General features: G+C 41.3%; 1 protein-coding gene across 1 annotated transcript in view; it reads right to left on the minus strand.

The window, feature by feature from the left end:
- Positions 1–30: 30 nt before the first annotated feature.
- cnksr2a (connector enhancer of kinase suppressor of Ras 2a) overlaps positions 31–24,403 on the minus strand; it is a 49,174-nt gene continuing 24,801 nt past the window's right edge. Inside the window, exons 8-24 of the mRNA XM_023395060.1 lie at positions 24,022–24,090; positions 22,568–22,714; positions 20,455–20,567; positions 20,166–20,320; positions 19,566–19,655; positions 18,050–18,264; positions 15,075–15,126; positions 12,360–12,535; positions 10,811–10,884; positions 10,606–10,677; positions 9,786–9,853; positions 9,423–9,520; positions 8,603–8,818; positions 7,518–7,659; positions 6,778–6,999; positions 5,778–5,965; positions 31–2,922 (exon numbers count right to left, since the gene is read on the minus strand). Coding sequence (XP_023250828.1) covers positions 2,725–2,922; positions 5,778–5,965; positions 6,778–6,999; positions 7,518–7,659; positions 8,603–8,818; positions 9,423–9,520; positions 9,786–9,853; positions 10,606–10,677; positions 10,811–10,884; positions 12,360–12,535; positions 15,075–15,126; positions 18,050–18,264; positions 19,566–19,655; positions 20,166–20,320; positions 20,455–20,567; positions 22,568–22,714; positions 24,022–24,090 — 2,295 coding nt within the window. The 3' untranslated portion in view covers positions 31–2,724. The remainder of the gene's footprint in view (positions 2,923–5,777; positions 5,966–6,777; positions 7,000–7,517; positions 7,660–8,602; positions 8,819–9,422; positions 9,521–9,785; positions 9,854–10,605; positions 10,678–10,810; positions 10,885–12,359; positions 12,536–15,074; positions 15,127–18,049; positions 18,265–19,565; positions 19,656–20,165; positions 20,321–20,454; positions 20,568–22,567; positions 22,715–24,021; positions 24,091–24,403) is intronic.

The following is a 24,403-nucleotide window of genomic DNA, read 5'->3' on the forward strand; positions in this document are numbered from 1 at the left end:
AAAAAAAAAAACAACACAAAAACACCTGCATCCAAATAACCAAACTTTATTGATCCACCCCTCTTCTTCCGACAGAACACGTAGATTTATCACGTAAATAAATACTGTTTTTTTTTTTCCCAACCATAATTTATAGCTTTAACATTAAACAACCGTTACTCAACGACAGTCTGTCCAAAAAAAACCTGATAGAATTCAAGAACATTATCCAAGACACTTAGTTTGCACTCTACAAAGAGAGATCTACTGTATCTAGAGATTTCAAACACAAAAACAGAAAAGGAATATTGTGTTTATCTACAACAAAGACATGCTACTACAACCAACCACGGGCAGCAGCATAGAAAGAGCATTCAAACTGTGTGTGTGTGTGTGTGTGTGTGTGTGTGTGTGTGTGTGTGTGTGTGTGTGCTCGTCATTGTGTACTGTGTGCATTTGTGTACATGATTGCTTTCATAGGTTTTGTGCAGTGTCTCTGAGTATTAAGTCATTTGGCAGCAGCGTACAAATAACAAACTAATATATTTTTATTAGATCCATATTTCAATTCCTACGCAGATAATTCCTCACACTCTCTATGTGGCATGCAGGGTACAGAGAGCCAATTGCTCTCTGAGGAGACGTCCACCCGTGGAGACTTTAACACTGTTGAAGCAGTTGAAGTATAATCAATGAAACTGTCAGGAGTTGTTTTGTGACAAAGGCTCTACTCCTCTACTTTAATTAAAGTAAAAATTAATTGGATTTGTGTGTGTGTGTGTGTGTTGCTTTTCTATGGCAACCAGGACACCTTTACGACTTGTTTTTGTCTCATATACTTGTAGTCGCCATGGTGACTGTATCTCAGGTGTTATGATGAGGATGAAGTTGCCCATTAAAGCCAGAACAACAAAACAAAACAAAAAAAACATCCAGAGGCAAGAATCCAGTCTTCCCCTTGGAAGGTGCTTTTCTTGTGTGTGTATGTGTGTGTGTGTGTGTGTGTGTGTGTGTGTGTGTGTGTGTGTGTGTGTGTGTGTGCTGCCTTAACATGTCGTCTGCGCTCCAAAAGTGGTAAATATATGAATCATTTTACATTAAAAACCCCTCTGATAAATAGGGGAATGTAATCAATAAATATGAAATGAGATTGAGGTGTTTTTGTGGAGATGCAGGACTCATTTACACCTGGCATTAACGTGCAATCTGTACCTGGATGAGGAAAAGAAAACGCAAGCTGATCTGACTCGCACTGTAATCAGATGTCAGCCAGGTGTCAGTGCAATTCATACAGCGCGTCAGAAATAGGTTTATTGCCAAGTAGGTTTTCACACACAGTGAATTTTGCGCTCGTGTTCTGATGCATAACGGAAAAGAAAAATCACTTTCTCCGAACCAAACATTTTTCTTCTCGGGCGAAAGACAAAAGCTGTAGCAGTGGTTAACAAGTCATCGCTCACAAGAGGTGATTTAAAAATTAAAAATCATGCGGTATCGCTTCTCTTTACCTGGCACGTGCACTGTTTGTTGACAAGCACACCCCCCCTCCCCCTCTGATCACAGTGCAGGCACAATTGAGATAATAAGATCGCTTATTAATGCCAAGTGTAAACTGAAAAGCCGTGTGGAGCAGATATGGATCACATCACATGATCACGAGGTGCAAACGGCATGAAACAATAATGATGATGAGATGGAGAAAATATTTAGGCCTCCAAAAGAATGAATGATGGTTATATATTGTAGATTAAGTGACTGGTATCTGTGAGAATACATCATCGATTACTCCCTGACACAAGACTATAATAGTGACTGTTCAAGTGGAGTAAAATGATGATTCCTTCACTTAAAAACAAAAAAAAAAAAACAACATTTATCTATCAAAATAACACGTACTGTAGAACAACATGGGCTCCTAAATGCAAACTTAACAGCGTTAAAGTGCTCTGAGGGTGGGTTTTTCCTTTAAATGGGTGCTATCGAGTGTGCATGCTTCAGGTCCAGCCCAGCACAGTTCGCATTTCTACCAAACCAGCACAAACAAAAGTCTCTAAAACTAGATCCAAAACTGAGACTAGTTTAAAAGTTCTGCCGTAACACTCACTGTACAGAAAAATATCATCATAGACATCAAGTATAAGGCTTGATGGGATACAATGTATGTCACTCTGAGGCTATTGGACCGTCTATGAGACACTGTGCAGTCGGTATAAACATTTGCACGACAAGCAGGATGAGATACAGTGTAATGGCAGCTCATGAAGACACTATTCTGACATCTGTCCACGTCAGGGGTCTGATCAACCTCGTCCGGAGTGAGTCGTGTCAGTTCCTTATATCCGTGGAGAGCGTTTTAGGTACAGAGCACAAAAGCTAACATGTAATACTTAAGAATCAGTGTATCGTCCGCCCCCGAGCCAGCTGGAGTGGCATAACCAATCAGCTCGTGGATTGATGTGACATGAGGGCACAGAGGCGTCCTCCCCTCAGAAGGCTGTCATGTTGCACTTGTACACTGTGGCTGCTGAAAGCTATCGGGATGTGAATCAAGTTGTCCTTAACGTCTCTCTCTTGAAACAATCCATCACTATCTGCGCTGATGCAAGAAACCTCCGCTGATGCGTCGAGAAACGTCAGCTGCGGTTTTGTTCAGCTCTTTCCACACTCAGGAGAGATGAGAGCAGCTTTAAAGCGATTGTGTGTGTTTTTGTTTGGGTGGGTGCGGGCGAGAGTGCGTGTCACACGTCACACGTGGGTCTCGATGTAGGAGTGCGTGTGAGAGAGCGAGGGGGTCAGCGGGGGGCCGGGGTCTGATTCGGCGGTGGAGTTTGGCTCCTGAGAGAACAGCTCCTGATAGGCTCGCTTCCACTCCTGGAACTCAGCCGACGACAGCTGGGGATTGGCCAACAGCCTTTCAATCAGCGCTAGCTCCCCCTCCCTGTCCTATGGGGATGCAGAAAGACAGGAGGGGCTTTTTAATTATTATTTTTTTCCTTTAACCACTATTCTTTAAAACGCAGACACACGAAAAGCAAGACACACACTTAAGGGGATACACTGAGTTTGGGGAGATTTGCATCAGGGGAGTGAGAGTCGGTCAATGTGTTTGTTAGGTAATGAGAATATAGACACGAGGATCATCCATTTGCTCTTGGCAGATTATTTGTTTGGTTTTTCAAAGATGTCATTTCAAACATTAGAAGGAGAGAATGAGTGCGCAGCTGCTTTGATACAGGTTTAATAGTTACTAATTGCTTTATTATACCTTTATTAGTGAATTAATCACCGATAAAGTCAATCTGGCAACCCAGATTTTTCCCATTTTTGTTGCCAGATTGTGAAAGATCCCTTTGGCTGATGCTTATCCTCCTCCGGGACAATACAGCTCTTTAATTTATCAGTACGCCACATCAATGGCTGCCGAGCATCTGGACCATTTATCAACATTTACAACCGCAATCGTGATCAATTATTGTTAGAACCTTTTCATCAATTACTTATTCACATTTGGAATTTATGCTCGTGTACGCCTCATTACCGTGTGTCTTTTTAGATTGTTGTTAAGATTTTTTATACCTATTTATGAATATATTCATTATCAATTCCCCTCTGCCAGGCCGCAGCGTTCAGTTTCAATTTTTGAGAAAAACTTTGCTGAAAGTTGATATTTTGAAGACAATTTGTAATTTTTGATTTGTTGTTGGTTCTGCCTTATAACTGATCGATAAATCATTAGTGTTTGATTAATTGATCATTAATCAGGCCATAAACTACGATTGCTCTCTTACTGATATGAGAATTAAATGTTGATAGGACCATCTGTGACATTAAGTTCTTCAATATATCAAACTGTCTAAAAATAAAACATTAACAATACTGACTTATTGATATTTCAAATGTGACATTTATTAAAAAAAAACATAAACTTTGGATTAATAAAAGGTGCTACTTTGTGTCTCTCAACATCTTTAGACTGACTCATGTCAAAATTTAGATACTGTTAAGTGATATAAAATTGTCTCAATCAACTGGTGACAACAGGAAACATTATAGAGATAAGTCTTAGTCTGGCTGCTTAGAACAGATTTGGATTCCTTTGCCACTTCCAGAGCACAGTCAGCCATGATGGTGTAATTAAACAGATATGAACCTCCTCTATCGTTATCATCGTCTCCTACAGAGAAATTCTGCCTCACTAAAGCTTAAAAAAAGAGTTTGAGAACACTCCACTTGTTATCTAGACTGCAGCGCATTGTTTTGGTTCAGTTTTGATGGATGAAAAAATACGGAGAAAATATGCATGCCTTTGTCGTTTCCACAGCAACCAGTGCAGATAAGTTATTACTGCCTGAACACACAAATACAGCAGCCGCAGAGAGACAGAGTCCCCAGATTCCCTTGGAAATAGCAAACAAAGGGGCGGGGTCTACCAGGAGGTCACATGGATACTTGTATGTGTCTACTGTATGGTCACGGTCTCTGACAGAGAAACGTTTCATCCAAACTCCCCCTGAAACTTGGTGTATTCCTTTAAGAAACGCCAGACAGGGAACAAAACATGTAAGCTCCTCCACCCAACCTGTACCAGCAGACACAGGCAGCCGAAGCCACAGATCGTCCCAGAAAAGAGCTACACGCACAAAAGCCCCCACCCCGCGCCCTCGACAAAAACATCCCCGCCCGCGAGCACGGAGGAAGCAACAAAGATACAAACTATAGAGACAAAAAAATAAAAAATAAAAACAAAAAAACAACAGCCACAGCTAATGAGCCATTCACAGGCACCCAGCCAGGAACATAACCACTGCTGATATAGCATGAAGCCACAGATGGCTGTTTGACAGAGCTCGATAGAAAAGACTCAAAACCAAACCGAGGAGACAGACTGAGACAGATGACAGCACTACAACTAACAAGACAGAGACAGTTACCAGCATGTGTGCGTGTGCATGTGTGTGTGTGTGTGTGTGTACGAGCGCATATGTGTTAATCACAGTCAGAAATGAACGGTGAATCAGACCTACAACACATGTGACAGTATCTTCTAAATAACCAAGTATCATTTCATCCATTTCACCCTCTTAACACAGTGCGGTGCCTTCACTGTAACCCCGTCCGCACCGGAGAAGTAAATAATATTGGATTAGGCTCCATCAAATAAGATGTAATAGAATATGAAAGCCTAATACAAAAGATGGGCTTGTGCAGGAAGAACAGGAAGAAGTGCACCCTCTGTTTCTGTGGGATGTGACTGTGGGATACGAGATATGTGTGAGATACGTGACACATACTGCAATTATGAGTTATAATCCTTAAGAGTTCCGTGAAATCAAACCACGATTCAGATGTTATGCGATTAAACGCAATATTTCCTCGTTGCTTCTCAACTGCTGAAACACGGGCGGGCTTTTACTGTGAAACAATATATACGAAACATGATCATTTTTTTGCATTACTTTTTTGAGAGAGGCTCAGTTTTAAATATTGGAGATTATTGGAAGGAGGAGGAGCGGCCACAGTGAGGAGCTGCAGAGTAATTTGTGCAGCATGAAATCAGACTTTTTTTATTAAAGCAAGTTTGTTCGGCTGCACTGTAAACAGATACACGTCGTAGTAGTAAACCACACTGTTCAACTAAAGCAGAAATCTTAAGGATTATAATTTGTTTGCATTGAAATAAAATATATACTTGCCCTGGTCTGACATCTTCTCTAAGTGTGCATGGTATCCACGCTATGTGTATCCTGATACATGTGTCTGTGTGTGTACACATGTGGGGATTAGACTGTGACACCAACCTTCAGTGTGGAGGTGAGTATGCGGAGGCGGTGCAGACGCTCATTGAGCTGAGGGTCGGCGGCCCGTCGCAGGAACGACTGCCTGAACTCTGACTGACCTTTGGCCTCCGACCCGCGACCTAAAGGGCACACCCCGCCCTGCTCGCATGCTCGGAACAGGTCGCCAAGGGACGCGCCTTCGCTGCCACCTTCGACAAAGCCAAGGCAGAGAGAGAGTCACACGTTTAAAACCCTCCTTCAGAAAACTTGGATTTAAAGGCTATGGAGCTGTCAAACATCTGATTAGATTGAGTTATATCTCGGTGCAACCACTGGAGGACAGCAGCACACACCTCAACACTTGACTTCTATTAGTCATAGACAGATTACTAATGATGATAAAATCCTGTTCCGTCTTTGCTTTTCAGCCTCAGGGATAATTTCTCAGCCTCGGGGATGATTTTATTTCCTCTGCCTGACTAATTCACATGGTTGTTATATTTCACTCCTCACATCTTCGGTCAACTTTTCCTTTTCTTTCCCCTAATAAATCTATCATGTCGACTGATTACATAAATCTGCCTTGTTTACTATTTTATTCAGACACTTCTCTTCCTGTCTGCCACTGGGCTCACCTTGGCAACCAGTGCACCATTGTCTCATTAGCCTCATTAGATTAGAGTATGGATGGAGTGTGTGTTACCCTGCTCGATACTGATGATGATCTAAATGGAAATGTGTCTGCCTGAGAGCGTTTTTATTTCTGGCACATGTACTGACGTCATCGTCTTCACCTTAAAAAATCTCTTTTTTTTCCCGGTCTCTGGCGGCTGTCATTCAGAGCAAGACACATTTTTGCTTTTCTGCTTTCACCTGACGTGCACCAGCCCACACACACACACACACACAGACACACGCACACACATTACAACACAAAATGTACGATCATCGTGCCCTTTACTCTCTTGTATGTGCCGAAGTTTTTCATAGCACATGTAGTATGTTCCTGACTCCAACTCACCGTTGTGCGTTTGCTGTTCTTTCGCAGGGGGCGTGAGGAGTGTGTGTAGGTTGCTGTCTCTTGGCAGTGTGAAGCTGCGGGGTTTCCCTCCCTGGGTTGCCATAGGAATCAGCCTCTGCATCGCCATGGGCAACGGGACATTCCTCTGTGCAGGAAGAGTGTAAACAGCTCCGGCCGTCATAGTCCCACCCCCAGGACCAGGCTCTGCAAAGACGGCGTCCTCTGTAACATAAAGAAAACATAAAGGAATAACAGAGACATTATATCTAATGTGTCGTTAATCAACTACTGAACAGAACTATCAGCAAGGCATCACTCATACACAAAGTACATGTTTGAACAAATACAACACATTTACAAACAAACATTATGCCAGGGCAGGGAACACTGTGTTAAACATTTTCTTTACTAACAAAACATTTGACCAAATGTATATTATCCATAGAATGAGTGACTTCAGAAATTGAGATATTACTTAAATATTTTTTCGTGCACATGTTTAGAAGATCCCTGAAAAACTTCAGAACAGAGGGAAGTTGTTGAGTTTTTTAAAACATCAACATCTATTTTTGGGGAAAATTGTAAGCTTAGCTCTGAGACCTGAATGTAATAAATGTGCGGCACAGTTTGGGGCCAAGTCAACTTATTATCAAAGTAACGGTCTCAGTATTTTGTACAAAAATTAGAAAAGTCGTCAACTGGTTGGGCTCCATGAAGCCTCTGGTTAAATGTGGCATTACCTAAAGGTCCAGTTTGTAAATAGTGCAATCCAGCCTCAGTGAGCGGCGTCTCAATCAGGTCCTGCCAAGAACGTCTCTGAGACGACGAGGAGCGGCCCGGGGAACCTGTCTCACTGCTGCCCCCGGCAGGACTGGAGCGGTACTGCAGGAAGCAAAAAACAGAGACAGACAGACGGTTAGCTTTGTATTATTCATCAGTGATCATCTGCAACAGGTTTTTGGGAGAATACTCAGGTATACATGTGTATGCAACACATTTGAGTTATTTGTACCTAGCAATTTATTTTGCATTTGCAAATGAAGATTGAAGCGCTTCATGCTAACATGCTAACACTCGCTGTGATCCAGGCTAACTAAAAGAAGCTTGGTGAAAGTTGTTGTCTGATCAAAAAAAACTTGTTTGTAGTTTGGCTTTTATTTACATTTACATATACTCATTTGCTTCACTAAAGGTAATGTTTGAAGGCTGGTAGCTTAAGTGTGTAATTTTGTTTTATTCATGTGACTTTTACAAACTCTGTCACAAACTGCCAGATCTGGTTCGTTTAAAAAGACGTAAATAATGATAAAATAAGTAAAATTAAATTTTAAAAGAAACCTTATGGTCCACCAGTGGCTCTCTAGTTGCTGCAATATTCATTACACACCACAATACAAAAGTGTTGGAAGAACAAACAACATGCTAACAGCTAGCGTGGGGGCTAAAATGCAGGGCAGCCGTGGAACAAAAGCCATTAAAATCATTTCTAAAGGAAAAAAAAATATTTTGTGGGTGTCGATATGTCTGATGTAGAGAACAGTTAGTCACACAAAATTCATTCATAAATATTCACTGCATATTTCATTAAAATCAGAGCATTTGTTCATATGTTTTGCAAAAAAGACGGATGACAAGACAGACTGAACGACCAGTGAACCAGCTGTCTGAAATTATCAATACATACATTTAGCCTCACAGCTGCTCATCACATGCAAGATCTTCTATTTAGCCAATAAGTTTACCACCTTCCACCTTTTCCTTTTATTTAAAACCAAACATTAACGCACACACACACACACACACTCACACACACACACACACACACCTCTACAGGATCACATCTGTACTGCACGTCGCTGCTGCTGCTGCCGCCTGGTTTTCTCCCGCTGTGTGTAGTGCTTCCTAGAGGACCAGGGTGGTACTGCGGCTCTGCGGCCGCTGCGGGTGGCTCGCCACACAGGAAGTCCTCCTGGGAAGAGCGAGAACGAGACGTCTCCGTGGAAGACAGTCGAGTGGTTCGGCCCTCCAAGTAGGCACTCATCTGACAGAGGGAGGAGAGGAGAGAGTGAAGACGTGGCAGACGTCAACTGATCACCTGTGTGTCATTCAATTGTGAGGACAACACTTCAGAAAGGATTTAATCCGGCGGAGGAGCCAGATGACTGCCAAGGACGCAGGGTGATGACTGGATAAGTGTGTGAGAGGGGAAGTAAGAGACGGGAAAAAAGAGAAGAAGAGCATAGAGTGGAAAAGGCAAACACCAAAGACTCTTTATCACCATGATTTTCAAATATTAATATCTTAAAAACTTAGCAGCCTTTGCGTCTGGTGTCCCTGATTACTTGAACTAAAAATGTGCTGTAATAATTGTTGTTGTTTTAGTGTTTCATTTTATCCTGAGCTAAAAAAAAAATATGCCTCAAGACAAAGACTCTTAATGTAGAGCAACCAGTTCTAGGGCCAATTATAGCAACAATTACATCAAATTTAGCCCTTCCACTCCCTGTAGGCTTAATTGGCAATAACTTTAACTGTTAAAATGGACCGTGGAGGAGCACAGAGCATGATTTCAAGTACAGTGCGTGCTTTATATGAGTGTGTAATACAGTTGTGTGTGTGTGTGTGTGTGTGTGTGTGTGACTCACTGATGGAGGCCGTGGGTAGGTATCATATGGAGGTGGGGGGCTGTCCTGTTTAGGGCTGGAGGTGGTGTCATCCTCATGTTCACTCTCACTCCAGTAATCTGCAGGAAACCCACACACATACTGTCAGAAAGACGAGATAGCTTTCTGTTTATCTATAAATCCCTTCAGGAAGATCTGACAAGGATCATGAAAATACCTCAGGGGGGTAGAAAATACACTGAAGTAAATCTACTGCATCATAACAACACTGTAGGTCCAGCAGGAATATAGTAAGAGTATGTTTGTGTTCGGCAGTTAAAGACACTGTCGTGCAGAAACCATCTGCTGAAGTGCCCTTCAGCAAGTCCCTCGATGAACCCTCACCCTGCTCCTGGCGCATCCTCTCGCGCTCAGCGTAGCCCACAGCCGCCATGTTGAGACGACTCAGCCATCTAACAGAAGGACAGAACATCCAGAAGGAAGATGGCATTAAGATTCACAGATTTACAGTATTATACACACAAACTAACAAACGGGTTGTGAAATGAAAAACTCTGCAGACTGAAACAACATTACACTGAACACAACTGAATGCACTGAGGAAAAATATCTTGATTCAAATGAGAATAGGAAAAGTGAAATAAATAAATAAATACATCTGAATCAACCATTCTGCATCATTAGCACTTTTCTTTAGTAATTTAAGTACATTTTGCTGCTTTTATACTTTTACTTGAGTAACAATTTGTATTTTGTGTGTAACTACGTAAAGTCTTTAAAAGGTTTGTCGCTCATAAAATAGTATATGATGTTTGATCAACCCAATTTATTATTTGTTCTCTTATTGGAAACAAGTGGAATTATCTATTCTAGATGTTTTAACCTGCTCTTTTCTGTAACTACAGTAACTAACATGTTAAGGCAGATACTTATTTTGATCATAATCCTGTAGATGGTGTAAATTACACCATCGTTTGGAGAGTCCTCTTGCACTGAACGACACTGTACCCTCTATGGAAATATCCTGCAAATTATATTTTTTATACTCACCACTTCCCAAATAAAAACAGGCTTCCTTTTTTATTATCAAATGCAAAGCGTATTTGCTGTGGGGATGGTAAACAGGAAGCTGCACTCTTGCCACCCAGCTGGGACTGTGCCCTTCTGCATAACCTTTGTCCGCATTTAGCACGTGCTGATTTACCTGTTCATGTCATCTACTCCATCTGCTGCAAAGTAGAAACTCTTGACCTTGGGGTGACATGCTTTGAAAGCACTAGAGAGATGGAGGAACAGAGGGAGTTATTTTTGCAGGCACATTCACACATAATAGCACATCAACCGTACATGCACACAGACAAGTAAATACACATAAATATGCAATAGACCGGTTTTCATCATGCACTTACTACTTCTTGCGACATTCACTGGCCCGGTCGATCTTAAACTCTGGAAGACTGACAAAACCCTCTGCCTTCTCATCCTGTACAGAAGAGATTAACGATATAAATAGAAAGATGAATAAAAACCTAAAGAGAAGATAGAAATAAAAGGAAAATTACAGTTTATTTCAATCTGGGATATTTTTTTTTTTTATAAATGTGGCTCTATGGCTCGTGATAACTTTCTACTCGCCACCTCCGTTGTAGGGATTCAGCTGCACGAGCCTCCTACAGCTTTCCAAATAAACATGATTTGTATGTGAATCATTTCAAACGCTCAGAAAGCATCCACCTGAAACTTGTCATTATGGCTGTCTGCAGAGAGACCTGCATCTGGGTCAACCTGCACTCCGTTTGTTTGCAGTACATTCTGTCTGAGGCTGCAGATAGCTTTCCATCTAGCATGTGTTTGTGCTGAATTAAATGAAGTGAAGTGAAGTGAAGCCATACTAGCTGCTCTGTGAGGCTTCATACATGCAATGTTAGCGGAATGGGAACAACAGCAAAAAACATCCTTTATTTCAACTTTGGAGTTTTAATGCATTAATTCCAAGGAGGTTAGCCCAGTGCTAACCTTCTAGTCACACTAGTAAACAGACTAAATTACCTACTTTTGTTGTGTACTGTAATTCTAGCAGTTTGTTACCAGGTACAAACAAACAGTTCCTATATAATGATCGGTGTTAACATTCAATTTCGTTTTGAATGCGGCATTAGGCACAGCTATCCTTTAAGCTAAAGGCTAACATCAGCATGCTAACAGGCTCACAATAACAATGGTAACATGCTGATGTTCAGCAGATATAATCATTATCAATCACAGTTTAGCATGTTAGCACGCTAGCATTGCTAATTAGCTTTTAAGTACAGGTGATTGTGGAGGGAATGTCAATTTTGACCTGATCACCAAAGGTCATGAAAGAGGTCATGAAATGTGTGTATTAAATTTAATGGCAATCTGTCCAATAGTTATTGAGATACTTCACTGAAAAGCACAAATGTGAACCTCTTGGTGGCGCTAGAGGAAAAGTAAGGGGATCGTTAACGTCAGTAAGATGAATATGAGTGTCTCTACAAAATTTCAATGGAAATAATTCAGTGTGCTAGACTGACAGACTGACTGTCTGACACTGTCACTCCACTGGAGCATGGCAGAGAAGAAAATGTATTGAATACAGACTCTGAAGTTCTCCCAGAAGTTTGACTCATTTCAAAGAGTTCACAAAACTTTAACTTCATGCAACTTTAAGATGAAATCAGCGTGAAAGTCTTTAAGTGTGATGTGCTAGCACAAGGTTTGACTTCAGGGTAACTTGTACCGGGTGTTCTCTCCCTTTGTCTTTGCCACAGAGCAGTAACATAGCTATTTCAGAAACTTGCACAGCTTCCATTAAGTTACAGCAAGTACAGGTTTTGACGAATTTCATCATTTTGTCTTTGTTTCAGAGTCTTGCTTTCTTAAACTCTATGAAATGTCTCACAGTTTTGTGAAACTGACACTTGAAATCCTCCTCACCTCCTCATTGATGTACCAGTACAGGCAGTTGTCCTTCAGAACAAACCAGTACTTCTTCCATTTCTGAGAAAAGTAACCCTTCGCATCTCTCTTTCTCCACAACCAGCCCTCGCAGTCTCCTCTGCCGAGCGCCTTGCAGGAAACACGCCTCCGACTCAGGGAGGCCAGACCTCGCCCTGGAACGAAATGCAACGTAAATAGCAGATAATATAAATCAGAAAACTGAAAGAAAACAAAGAACAGGAACATAGTACTAAAGCTGCTTTTTAAGTGCTCACTTTAAGTCTTTCACCGCGGTACAAATAAACACATTCATAAAATGCCACATCTTAATGTACCAATAATTCTTGGCTGGAGATCAGTGTGAGGATTTGACAGAACGCTGCTGCACTGCAGTAAGGTAAGAGGTGTTTAATAAAAATTGGCTTTTCCTTCTGGCATAAAAGCCTTGTAACATTTTTCTTAGCAGGCTCCTCATTAGAGATTAGCGAGACTTGGCTTCCAGTTGAGGACCACGGAGAAACTTTTATTGTGCTGTATCAAAAGTCTTGCAACTTTAAAGGGGAAAGGCAATTCAATATTCCATTTAATTCTGTGGCAATGGGAAGTGCGGCACACAGTAGATCTCTAAAGGAAAGAGCTTTCTTCCACAGTGCTACACACAAGGAGACTAAAGCTGAAACATGCAGTGTGAAAAGAGGAGGCTCTGCAGACAATTAATAAGTTATATACTCAGATATAGAGAAAAATATATATCCTGAAAATGTGCAAAAGTGTAGAGGAGATGCAAAACTACATTGAGACGGTTTCTTAAAAGCACAAATATATCTCCTTATGGATCAACACTTCAAACAAAACGGAGGAAAACTGTAAAATATGGGACCTTGAACGCATCGATAAATCCTTATTTTCACAATAATTTTCAAAGTTTGGTTCGATTGCTGTAAACAAACAACGCCGTCGTCGAAAGAGTGCAGATGGAGCTAAAGCTTTCAGAGTTTCTCACAATGGCAGATGGTGAAACAAGTGAAAGGCCAGTGAAAGAAAAAAAATCACTCCCAACATGTTGATCCTCGATAGTGTGGTGGAAGGGAAAAAATAAAAGGTTTGGTCAAAGAGAGAAACAGAGAGCAGGGAGTTGGAAAAAAAGGACAATTAGGAGCTGAAATCACCTCACAAAAGAGGGAGAAAATGAATAAATGCAATCATCTGAACCATTGTTTGAAGAAATAGAGGAAAAATTCTACAAAAGTAATTAAAGAACCGCTCTCACAGTGAGAGGGACGATTAAAAAAAAAGAAAAAAAAGTGACCTTTTAGGCTCGGTAATGAAATGTGACCTAAACATAAGTAGTTTTCATCTTGATAGCGACGCCCTTCTCACGTAAATAAAGTGCTGAATCACTGGATTCAACATCTGGACTGAAGGTACATCGTATAGCAAACTAGACTGAAAGCTGCCTCGCTCGCAGTCCTGTCTGAACTCATCAAACCATGATGTGTGAAAATGCTAATTCAGTGCTCACTGCACAGCATGTGAAGGAAATGTTGTTTCTTTTTTGTTTTTTTCCTGACCAGGAAATGATTTTTGTTGCGGAGACTGGAGCTGAACTGAACTCCCAGCTGGCAGGATATAGATTGGATGAAATGAGCAAAAAGCTACGATCAGGTGCTACAATTAAATTATCCAAGCAGCTTCTTTAAATGTGCAGTATGAAAAGATTATTAACCCTATATGTTAAAACGGTCTTTTATCGGAAAGCTTTCATGAATGTTTGATATATTGTTGTGAATTATTTTCCGAAGATACAGACAATTTATATTTTTGTGTAACTTTCTTCTGTTTTATGATGTGTGTTTTTCTTTTGTTCAAAAAAAGAAAAACCTGAAGAAGCTCTGGGAAATCATGACATGCATTTGGCAATATTTTGTGACATTTTAAAAGGTCAAACTGACAGGTCGGTTAATCTAGAAGAATCACTGACATATTGACTGACAATGGAGATAATCAGCCGTTGACTTATTTACTTTATATTCCCTGTATTGCCAGCCCTGGCCCTGCTGTGGCATGGTCTGGAATCATATTGATCTATTGACTAAACAGAAGCTGGTGGGTCTACAAAACATGTCGCTCATAGTTACTCAAAGTGAAAACAGCATTGAAGAGTTGAAAAGTAACACTGACACATTATTTCACTGGTCCCATTGTTCCCTGCAGTGATATGGAACTGTAGATTCATAGTAATGACTATGGAATTTGATTCTAATTACTAAATGATCAAATTGGTTCGCATACGAGTAATTGTTTCCAATTAGTTGCGAACATTACCTGCAGAGTATTTTACCCAGTGCACAGCAGGTGAGATGAACGTACCAAAAATCAGCACATATAATTTTGAATGTTTCCAAGAGTTAAAAAGGAATAATGGATGATTATCTACTTGGGTAAAAATGCAGCATTTTCCTCCTTGAAATTAATAACTTGTTATAAACACAATATATCCAGTAGAAGTCTCAGCACTTTGTCTCAATTTTCCTCATAACCGCACATTTCTTTCCAGGAAGCAGCAGCTGCTCCCGCACCTTCACACTGATCTCCATTAGTTCTGCATCCATGAGAGAGAGTGAAGGAGCGAGTGACCACAGCTGGCGAGCATCTGGCCACGGCGGCACTTCCTGCTCACGCTAAACGAAACAGGTGGGCTTTCCTGCTTACCTTTATTCTTCTTCCTGTTCTTTGACTGCAGAGAGGAGGACTGCTGGTATGTCTGAGAGAGGGAGGGAGAGGAAGAGAGAAAGAGAGAGAGAGAGAGAGAGAGAGAGAGAGAGAGAGAGAGAGAGAGAAAGAGCAGGCTGTCAGGTTGAATCAGTGGCCTTTGTTTGCTGCAAAGAATCCTGGGATATAAAACATGACAGATCTCAGGGAGCGGAGGAGACGAGGCAGAAGGCACATGGATACAAAAGGGGAAACTCTGTCGCTCATTATCTCTTCCTCTCACATGCACATGAGGGGATGGAAAAGTCGACCTGGTGGAGGACTTTAGCAGCTCTCACACCTCTAAACATAGAACAGAGGGACAGGAAGCGAGGGGAGTGAACGGTGGCACAATAGGACGTCCAGGTGATGGAGGAAAGGTGAGAAAATACAGCTCAGGGGCCTCTGGGATTAAAGGGAACCTACAGTAGGCAAAATGTGAAGGACAAACATACAACCCCATTTATTCTCCAACTAATCTCCTGGAAACTTTCATCATAATTTCCCTTAAAAAATTAAGTGCTATTTAGCTGCAAAGTACCAAGATATTTCCAAGAAAGGCCAATTCAATCTGGTATTAATTACAAAGGAGCACCTGTTTGTTATATTAGACTTTTTATGAGGAGACTTGTAAATGACACAGTAGGTAAGAGAAAAATAATCCATAAACTGGCGTCAGCTTCCATCAGAGTTTCCAAGAAAGACTGCAAAAAAAAAATATTTATTTGGATTACTTCATGACTTTGAGCTGCCACACATGGGTTCACGGTAAATATTAATTGAATCGATGTTTACGCTGCATGTTGATTGAACTGCATGCTTACCTATAGTGTTGCTCGATAAATAAAACACTCCACGCCATAAACTCAGCTGCTATACTTCATTTCTACCCGATTTCCAAAGTAAAGTGACTCACTGTGGCACATTTTCTTCTTTCTGAGAAACTCCGATGGATATTGACGTTTGTTTATGAGCCATTTTAAATTTACCTAGTACATAATTTTCTAATTTATTCTCGACTTTATTTAATGACTGTAGCGACTAACACCTTCTCCATTTCCCTTGTAATTAGCACCAAATTATTTAGGCCTCTCTTGGAAAAATCCAAGTAATCAGCAGCTAAATACCAGTTAATCTTTAGGAAAATATAAGAAATGTTTCCAGGATATTAGCTGGAAATTGCAGGACCAGTACAACACAACTTTTTATGTGATTTCAGGGCAGATTTATGGACGATTTTTCAATAGACATCAGAGATGATCACATGCTGGGAAAGTATAAGTCGTAACTAAATCTAAAAATGAGTGTGTGTCACGTTCGTGGGTTCAGTTATGACTCTGAGAGGGAGGAGTTACGAGTGTTGATGCTCCTTTCAGTGTCTTTGCTTCACGTCTCTCTCTCTCTCTCTCTCTCTCTCTCTCTCTCTCTCTCGCCTCACAGCCTGAAAACCTCCGATCCAAAACACTCAGCCGGCATATTTCAGACGTGACCTCTCCCGACAGGTCAGATGGGGCAGCGGACCAGCTCTGATGTCACGATATTACACATGTCACAGCCTGGAGCTCGGCCGCTCGCAGCCCCACGCTCAGCAAGACAGATGACACGGGCCCGCCCACACCCACTGACACGCCATCTGCCATCGCAGCGTCCATGCACACTGTAAATGCACACTCGAACACGCAAACACACACACACACACACACACATGCAAACACATTTAATTTCCAAAGAGCTGCTGTCAAGATGTATAAGGTCACTCCCGGCCAAACCGACTGTCTGGACCGGAGAACGGCGAGCTCAGACGGACAGGCAGGGCGGACAGATGTCATGGAAGTGACAGGGTAATAACAAGTCAGCATTTGCTCAGATCACACTTCACTACAGCACTTTTTCCATCAGGGTCAAAAGATTTTTCTTTTTTTAATCTCACATCTCCGAGTCCTGAACGTTAGATCCAGTCTAAGAAACAAATTAGAGAAGAAGCACATTGCCTCGTAAAACTTTTTCCTTTGAGGAGGCAACAGAGGCGAAGCCGGAGGAGGTTCCTAACTGCGTCCTCTGCTCTAGTTTTGATCTACGGGAAGTTTGATTGTCATTTCCAAACGTCTGCACGTCCTGGGAAACCAAATGTTGTTCCTCATGGACGACAGTGCAACACAGCAGAGACTGAGGGCGTGTGCAAAGAAACAAAGTAATGCTAAACTTAAACTGAAAACTGTGAACTAAAACTTAACATGACAGATACAAATAGCACACGGTCTTAAGAGGAGCAGCTGGCTTAAGATATTTAAGAAACACTATTGTGAACAAATGGCTGGTATCTTATTCTGTAAAGTGCACTGTGTTGCAGTATGTAACTATACAACACAACCCCTCCCTTCATTTTCAGCTGTTTCTGCCTCATATAGACCTTATATTAAAGGAATACTTTGACATTTTGGGAATATTGCTCATTTGCTCTTTTGCTGAGACTTAGATGAAAAGATCGATACTAGGGCTGCGAATAACGACTATTTTCATTATTGATTATTCTGCACAACATTTTCTTGGAGGATCGATTAATTGTTTAGTCTCTGAAATGTTAATGAATATATTTAGAAAATAGTGGCAATGGCACAATTTCTCAGAGGCCACAACAAAGACGTGAAATCCTGAAGATATGTAGCGTATCGTCATGTATGTGGAGGAAAAACTAGCAAATCGTCACATGTGAGGAGCCGGAACCAGAGAACGTTCGACTGAAACAATTAATCGATTAGTTAAATAGTTTATGTTACAGTCGATCACCTAAACATAAACTTTTAAATCGTTTTAATTTCTATATATTGTAAGACATTATTTTACAATACATTCAAAACAGTGTCATTTAATGGTGCTGGTTCTTTTGGATTTCAAAAATTATTGTATGAAAGGACAAAAAAAAAAAGCTGAATTACGTGATAAATGGAGGCTGGGTCTCTGGGGGGAGAATCCCTCTGATTTGTCTGCAGGACGTAGTGGGAGGGGCTTTGGCTGTGGTGGCTCCGCCTCTTGGCACGCTTGGCCGTGTCGTTGGACCGTTTACCCGGACGAGCTGTGTGGGAGGAGTAGTCGTCGGAGGGGGTCCTCTCGTCCCCGCCGGGCAGCCCCACGTAACGCATGAGTGACGCTTCTGTGAAACACACCATCAATCAGCTCACATTAATGAGATGCAATATATATATATATATATATATATATACACACACAAATGAATCAAACTTCTGTTGTGTCTGTGATGTGTCTGAGTTTAAACTTTTACCTGTAGCTTAAACCTTCCAATTAGTGTGATTCTGTCTACAGTATCATTTTATCATATTGATCTCTTTGCTTTTTTAATTTTCAGCTTTGTCACATTTTCTTCATCAGTGCTGCCTGTGAAGTGTTGGGTTAATTAGAGACTAATTTTAAAAATATATAAATAAAACAGTCAAAATGTCACATCACTCAAAGATTCATCAAAATGAAGATGACTGCTGTTTGAAATAATACATCTGAGTTTTGACCTTTAATCAGCGCATCGTAATTGATAATCAGTTTATTATGAAAATATCAAAAGACAATGCCGACGTCTGTAAAGCTTTCAGCGCCGATCAAATCTACACTGAAAATGCACCAACTCTTTTTCTTTGAGTGTGATTTTCTCATTCTGAAAATGTGCTGCCGCACCAAGTTTGGTCAAAATGAGAGATTGAGATGTTTTAGATGGACTGATGGATCTATATTCTGTTCCCCGTCAGAGGCACTGTGACTCTGTGTGTGTGTGTGTGTGTGTGTGTGTGTGTGTGTGTGTGTGTGTGTGTGAGAGAGAGAGAGAGAAACGCTTGCTAGCAGCATGACTGTGTTTATCGAATGTGTTCAGAAACACTCTCTGTTTAAGTCTCTCTCGTCTTTTTCGACCAACTTCTTCCCGCTGGGGAGGAAACCCAGGTTTCTCTACCCTTCTTCTCAACGGTTCCCACCCTCGTGTCCTTCCCTGGTTGCTAGGCAGCGGCCAGAGGAAAGTGAGACACAGAGAAGAGCTGCTGTCAGCGTCGCCATGGCAACTGTGTGAGTGATTCAGGTGGAGGTCAGGGGGAATAGTTTTTTTTTTTCGTTTCTGCGCCCTCCTCTCATCCTTTTCTCTCTCCTCTCCCCATCCCATCTCTCTTCCTTTCTTTCTGTCACTTTTATTTTCCCTCCCTTTCATTTTCTCTCCCTTTGTGCCGACTGTCTACCTTTTTTTTTTTTCTCTCTCCCTCCCTTCTCATCCCCTCTTATTTCATTTCTCTGTGATGCTAATCACAGAGAATTAGAGAAGGGGATGGAGGCGCATTGATCTCCGTGCACACTGATCTATTCATAATACGGAGAGATGGGGACATTTAACAGACTCTAACAGGCTCTTCAGGAGGTGCACACTCACACATATGCACTCCACACGCCGACACTCACCTCTGCGGCTTTCTCTGTTAAGCTTGGCTGGGTCTTCATAGTCGCCCACCCAGTTACACTCCACAGGCATGGAGATGGGCCTCAGCCTGCCTACAAACACACACAGAGACACGCACGTTTACAAAACTTCATGTTTGAATGTAAGAAACATGGCTTTCTCTAAGCTCAGTCCACGACAGGTTTCCAAAAATTAGATCAAGTAAATCAAGTTTTCGTTTCTCCCATGTGCAGTAAATGCCTCTTGGTTCCTCGCACATCTTTTATTATTTTTATTCTGTGTCTTGCAGTTTTTCTTGTTGTTCTCATACACCTTTTATTCTGAAAGGTCTAAACTGAACTGATAATTTCCTCAGAGTCATATTTTAAATGCTGATATTTCGGATTCCTGCAAAAATATTTTTCATTTAATCTTCGCTGTGTAGAGGTCCATCACTTTCTAAAACTTTTTATTCATCGCCTTGGCCTGGCAGGTCGATTCCTACCCTCATTATTTTTTTTTATTAAGTGGTTGACTGCAGCAGAATGAGACTGAACTCAATGCCCCACATCCCCTCCCTCCACTTTCTTCCTCACAGTCTCAGTCATCACAAGAGTGTATACCATATGTAGGCGTGGTGCAGTACACAGGCTCCTCCTCTTCTCGCCGGCGAGACTCTTGATCCAGGAAGGAGTTTGGTGACTCAGAGCGCTTAGCAACGCTGACGCCACCATGGTTGCGAGATGCCTCATCTCCAGACAAGGCTCCCGTCTCATCTCTACGGCAACAGCAGAGGCAGGTTTACCGGGAAAACAAAATGGGCATCAACGTCAGAGCTTATCTTTGATGTCACCGGTTCTACTTGTTATGAGTTGAATTTTTTCTTTCTTCTTTGACACACAGACACAGTACCTGGGTGTGTACGGCTCAGCAGGCGGAGGGGGGATGTAAAGGTCCTGGAGGGCCGAGTTCTTGGTGGGTGTGCCTGAGGGTGTGGCTGAACTGCTGCCTGGGCTTCTGGTTGGCTGCGGAGAGCAAAAGTGGATTCATGTGGTTAGAACAAACCATTTGCCCTGTGTTGAGTTACTCAGTTGAATCGGTAACTTTTTCCTTTAAGTCCCCCTATTCAGCTTTAGGACAAACTATAATGAAGTCATAAGCAGCACATAAAAGGACATTTTAAGTTTTGATTAATGTATGTCATGTAATGTTTTTGTCAGCAACTTCTCCTATAAGACTATTTTACATTATAACAGCTGTGTTTTCATTCATTATCTGTTTATATATCAGCCTCTACACAGGTTATAGTCTGTTATAAACCAGTTATTAAATGCATTATACTCATTACAAATGCTAAATAGTGCTACTTAAAGTAAAGTATTACCCTTGAATGATATTGACCTTGGTGATGGCAAATCAGAGAAGTAACGTAAAAGTAACGTGTGCTGAAAACACAATGCTGTTTGAAATAAAAGGACTTTCTATAAGACTCATAATATTTCCCAAGTAACAAAGCAAACCACTTGTTATTACTCAGTCCTGACCAAAAACACCTGTATGGCTAGCTACTGTATCTTAAAGCTTTTCCTGTGAGGTAGCTACTGGTTAGGCCACCTGTGGTTTGTGATTCCCTGGACAGACTAATCCAAAAAAAACTATGTAAAAACTATCATTACTACATGTAATAACATCACTGTCTAGCTGAATTAGCTGAGCTGTGGGAACATGGCATGAAGCACGAGCAGTCAGGTGGTCGACAGGTTTTAAACTAACCTCGGGTTAACCAGATGTTTTTTTGGAAACGAAAATAAAGGCAAGAAGTAAAATTATTACCCGGACTGTTATATATAATATAATAATATAATATCCTGCATACAGCAAAGTTCTGCATACAACTGTACATATAGTTTAAAATCTTTGCTGATTCATATTTCCCTTGGTTCCACATACTGTCAGTGACTTTTGGACATCAGGCTGCAAAAAACCAAATCAGGAAAACTCTGCAGTCTGACACCAGCACAATGACAAGCAAGATGAAACACAAATACCAGATTAGTGGCCAAAAAACAATAAAGTAAGATCAGCAAAATTTACTGCCAAACTTAATAAAACAAGGAAGAACAAATCACATCAGCCTTCTCTTAAAAGCAGAACTGTGAAGGATGCTGAATTATAACTCCAAGACCATTTTCATAACTATCTAAGTCATTGTCTGGCCTGCTTCCCATGAGGCGTTTGGGACAGTCCCATCCACTGCAGAGGAGACACTCCATAAAAAAAGCTTAAGGAAACGGCTGCATGCTGCTCTGTATCGGAGGTGGGATAGTTAATATTTGCAGAATCATCCAGCTAGTCTGCATCCCTGAAGACTTCTCTCTTGTAAAACCAAATTATAAGGTTCGAAATCATTTCAGAAAAAGCAGAACTCTTATCTTTGTGCAGGCAGTTGTTTTCTTATTGCACATGTCAGCTGTGCTCACATTCAAAACTCACCTTCAAATGAAGTGGTTTACATAACCTGGATAAACTGCTTACAACCTGTTTGATTGTACTGACTGAATGTTCGCCGCATTGCCCGATCTCTGCAATTACTTTTGTCACTGCAGTGTTAGTCTGCAATACTCAACAGAAGTAACGGCCCAAACTACAAAAATAACGCTCCAAGTTATAATAAACATGAATTATCTTTGATGAATCTGTGGCTAATGTGGTCACAAAAGACTGTGATGGGGGGGGGGCAACTGTTTTCCCTCCTGATCGTGCAGATAATCAGCGTTAATGACGGAGATACATTTCATAATTCGAGGGAGCATGGGGAATGTGGGCGGAGTGTGCCATCAATTTTCCCTTCCTACTCCTTCCAGTGCATTTCAGCTGGCAAACAAAACCAATGCTGAGCCACAGTACCCTGACCTAATTACACACTTTGGCTGCAGTCGTGCGGGGAGGGAGCGAATGCTGTGGGGAATTATGTGGGCCAGTGCGGTGCTTTAATAAAGTCTATAAAAGGTAGAGCCGGTCCCACCTGCAGAGCCAGGGGTTTCCAGCGCATGTTCTTGAGCAGAGCGGGGGCGGAGCTGAGCGTGCTCTGTGGACGCTTCTTCAGGGTCAGGGACACGACGCCTTTATCGGCTCTCAGCGAGCCGACCAGGTTACGTAACTGCCAGCCCACCTGTGGATGGGAGAGGACAGAGGATCGAATCACACAGTGCCACTGACCTGCTGGAAAATATCCTCATCTGGATATCGAACAATGCAATCACAACTTGAGTTATAACCAGCTTTCGTATTCAGCATGAAGTTTGAATTCTGGCCATGTCGTGATTGGATCTCGCTTGTTGAGCCTTCTGTGCAAGGCAAGTGGGTGTGGAGGTGGTAAGTCTATCTATAGAGCTTTCATGTGATGTAACCTGCCCTCAATTTGAAAACAAATACTTCTTATGATATATTTTCCTTCATTTTTAGCCACGTTTTGCACAAAACAATGCCAACACTCCTTGTTTGTAGGAGATTTGAGAAGAAAAACCTACTGTAAACAAGAATAAAAATGGCCACTGTGAGGTTCTTTGCTCTATCTCTGTGACTTTATATTCATCTGACCTTTGTGGGGAGATAACTTTGTCATAAAGACAAACTAATTCTCTTAACTGCAGCCACTCTATTCACCTCAGATCTGATCGTAACGCAAGAGGAGGTGCAGGGAAGGGTTGGCGGGATCTGATTACACTAATTCAAATGCATGCCGTGTTCATCTGCACCTTGTAAACTAAGGGCACATTCTGCAATACAGATGTGAACAGATGGGTGGCCCTACCACAAAATATTCAACACATAGAACTGGAGCTAAGGTGCTAAGGGATTTATTCTGATACATAATTAGTTTTAAAAAACACTTGATAAATAACTTTATCTTACAACAATAAGCCAAATTCTTTAGTTATAAACTGTAATATATTACTGAATTTAAAAAGACAGAAAGGTCCTTTAACATACATTTTATCCTATTAACATAAAGCTTGTCCTGTTCAGGTGAGATATTTAGATTCACCATGTACATGATGAATTCCGAAAGATCACATAACTGCTCTCGCACACATAAAAAAATCAATGAATAAATCTTAACAGAGATGGAAGAAGTATTCTGATATTTTACTTAAGTCAGAATACCAAATACAAAATGTGAAAATACTCCATTGAAAGTCAAAGCCCTGCAGTCAAAATCCCACTCAAGTGAAAGTAAGTATTAGCAAAAAAAATGCAGTTCCAGTATAAAAAGTCAAACTACTCGCTCAGCAGAAAAATATAACCGACACAAAAAGATATATTTAGAACCTATAAGAAAACACACACACTCACACACACATATATACACGCACACACATACACACATATACACACACACACACACACACACACACACACACACACACACACACACACACACACACACACACACACACACAAAATAAGAAAACAAACCACAGTCTGGTGATTGACTTGGATGACTTCATCTCCCGCATGGATCTTCTTACAGCGGTCAGCTGGAGACTACAGAGCCAGAGAGGAGAGAGGGAGGGAGGGAGAGAGAGATAGAGAGAGAGAGAGAGAGAATTGATCTGAGCTCATTGATCCCTGCATTCCAGAGTGGGGAAGTTTCACAACAAAGTGTACTTAAATAAGCTATAATATAACAGAGGGACTGCCTCGCAGAGTCATCTCTATGGAATCTGATACGCTCTTATAGATCTAAATGTCAGTTTTGCAGATATTCGGAGAAAGGATTGGTTTTCTCTACTCTTCGTTCCCTGGGCCTGGTGGTAAATCCACTTCATTGGCGGTTTATTTATGTCACAGATACAGT

Source organism: Seriola lalandi, unplaced genomic scaffold (assembly GCF_002814215.2).
Source record: "Seriola lalandi dorsalis isolate HSWRI2012SDOR001 ecotype SW California unplaced genomic scaffold, Sedor1 jcf7180002054956, whole genome shotgun sequence".
Taxonomy (NCBI): Eukaryota; Metazoa; Chordata; class Actinopteri; order Carangiformes; family Carangidae; genus Seriola; species Seriola lalandi.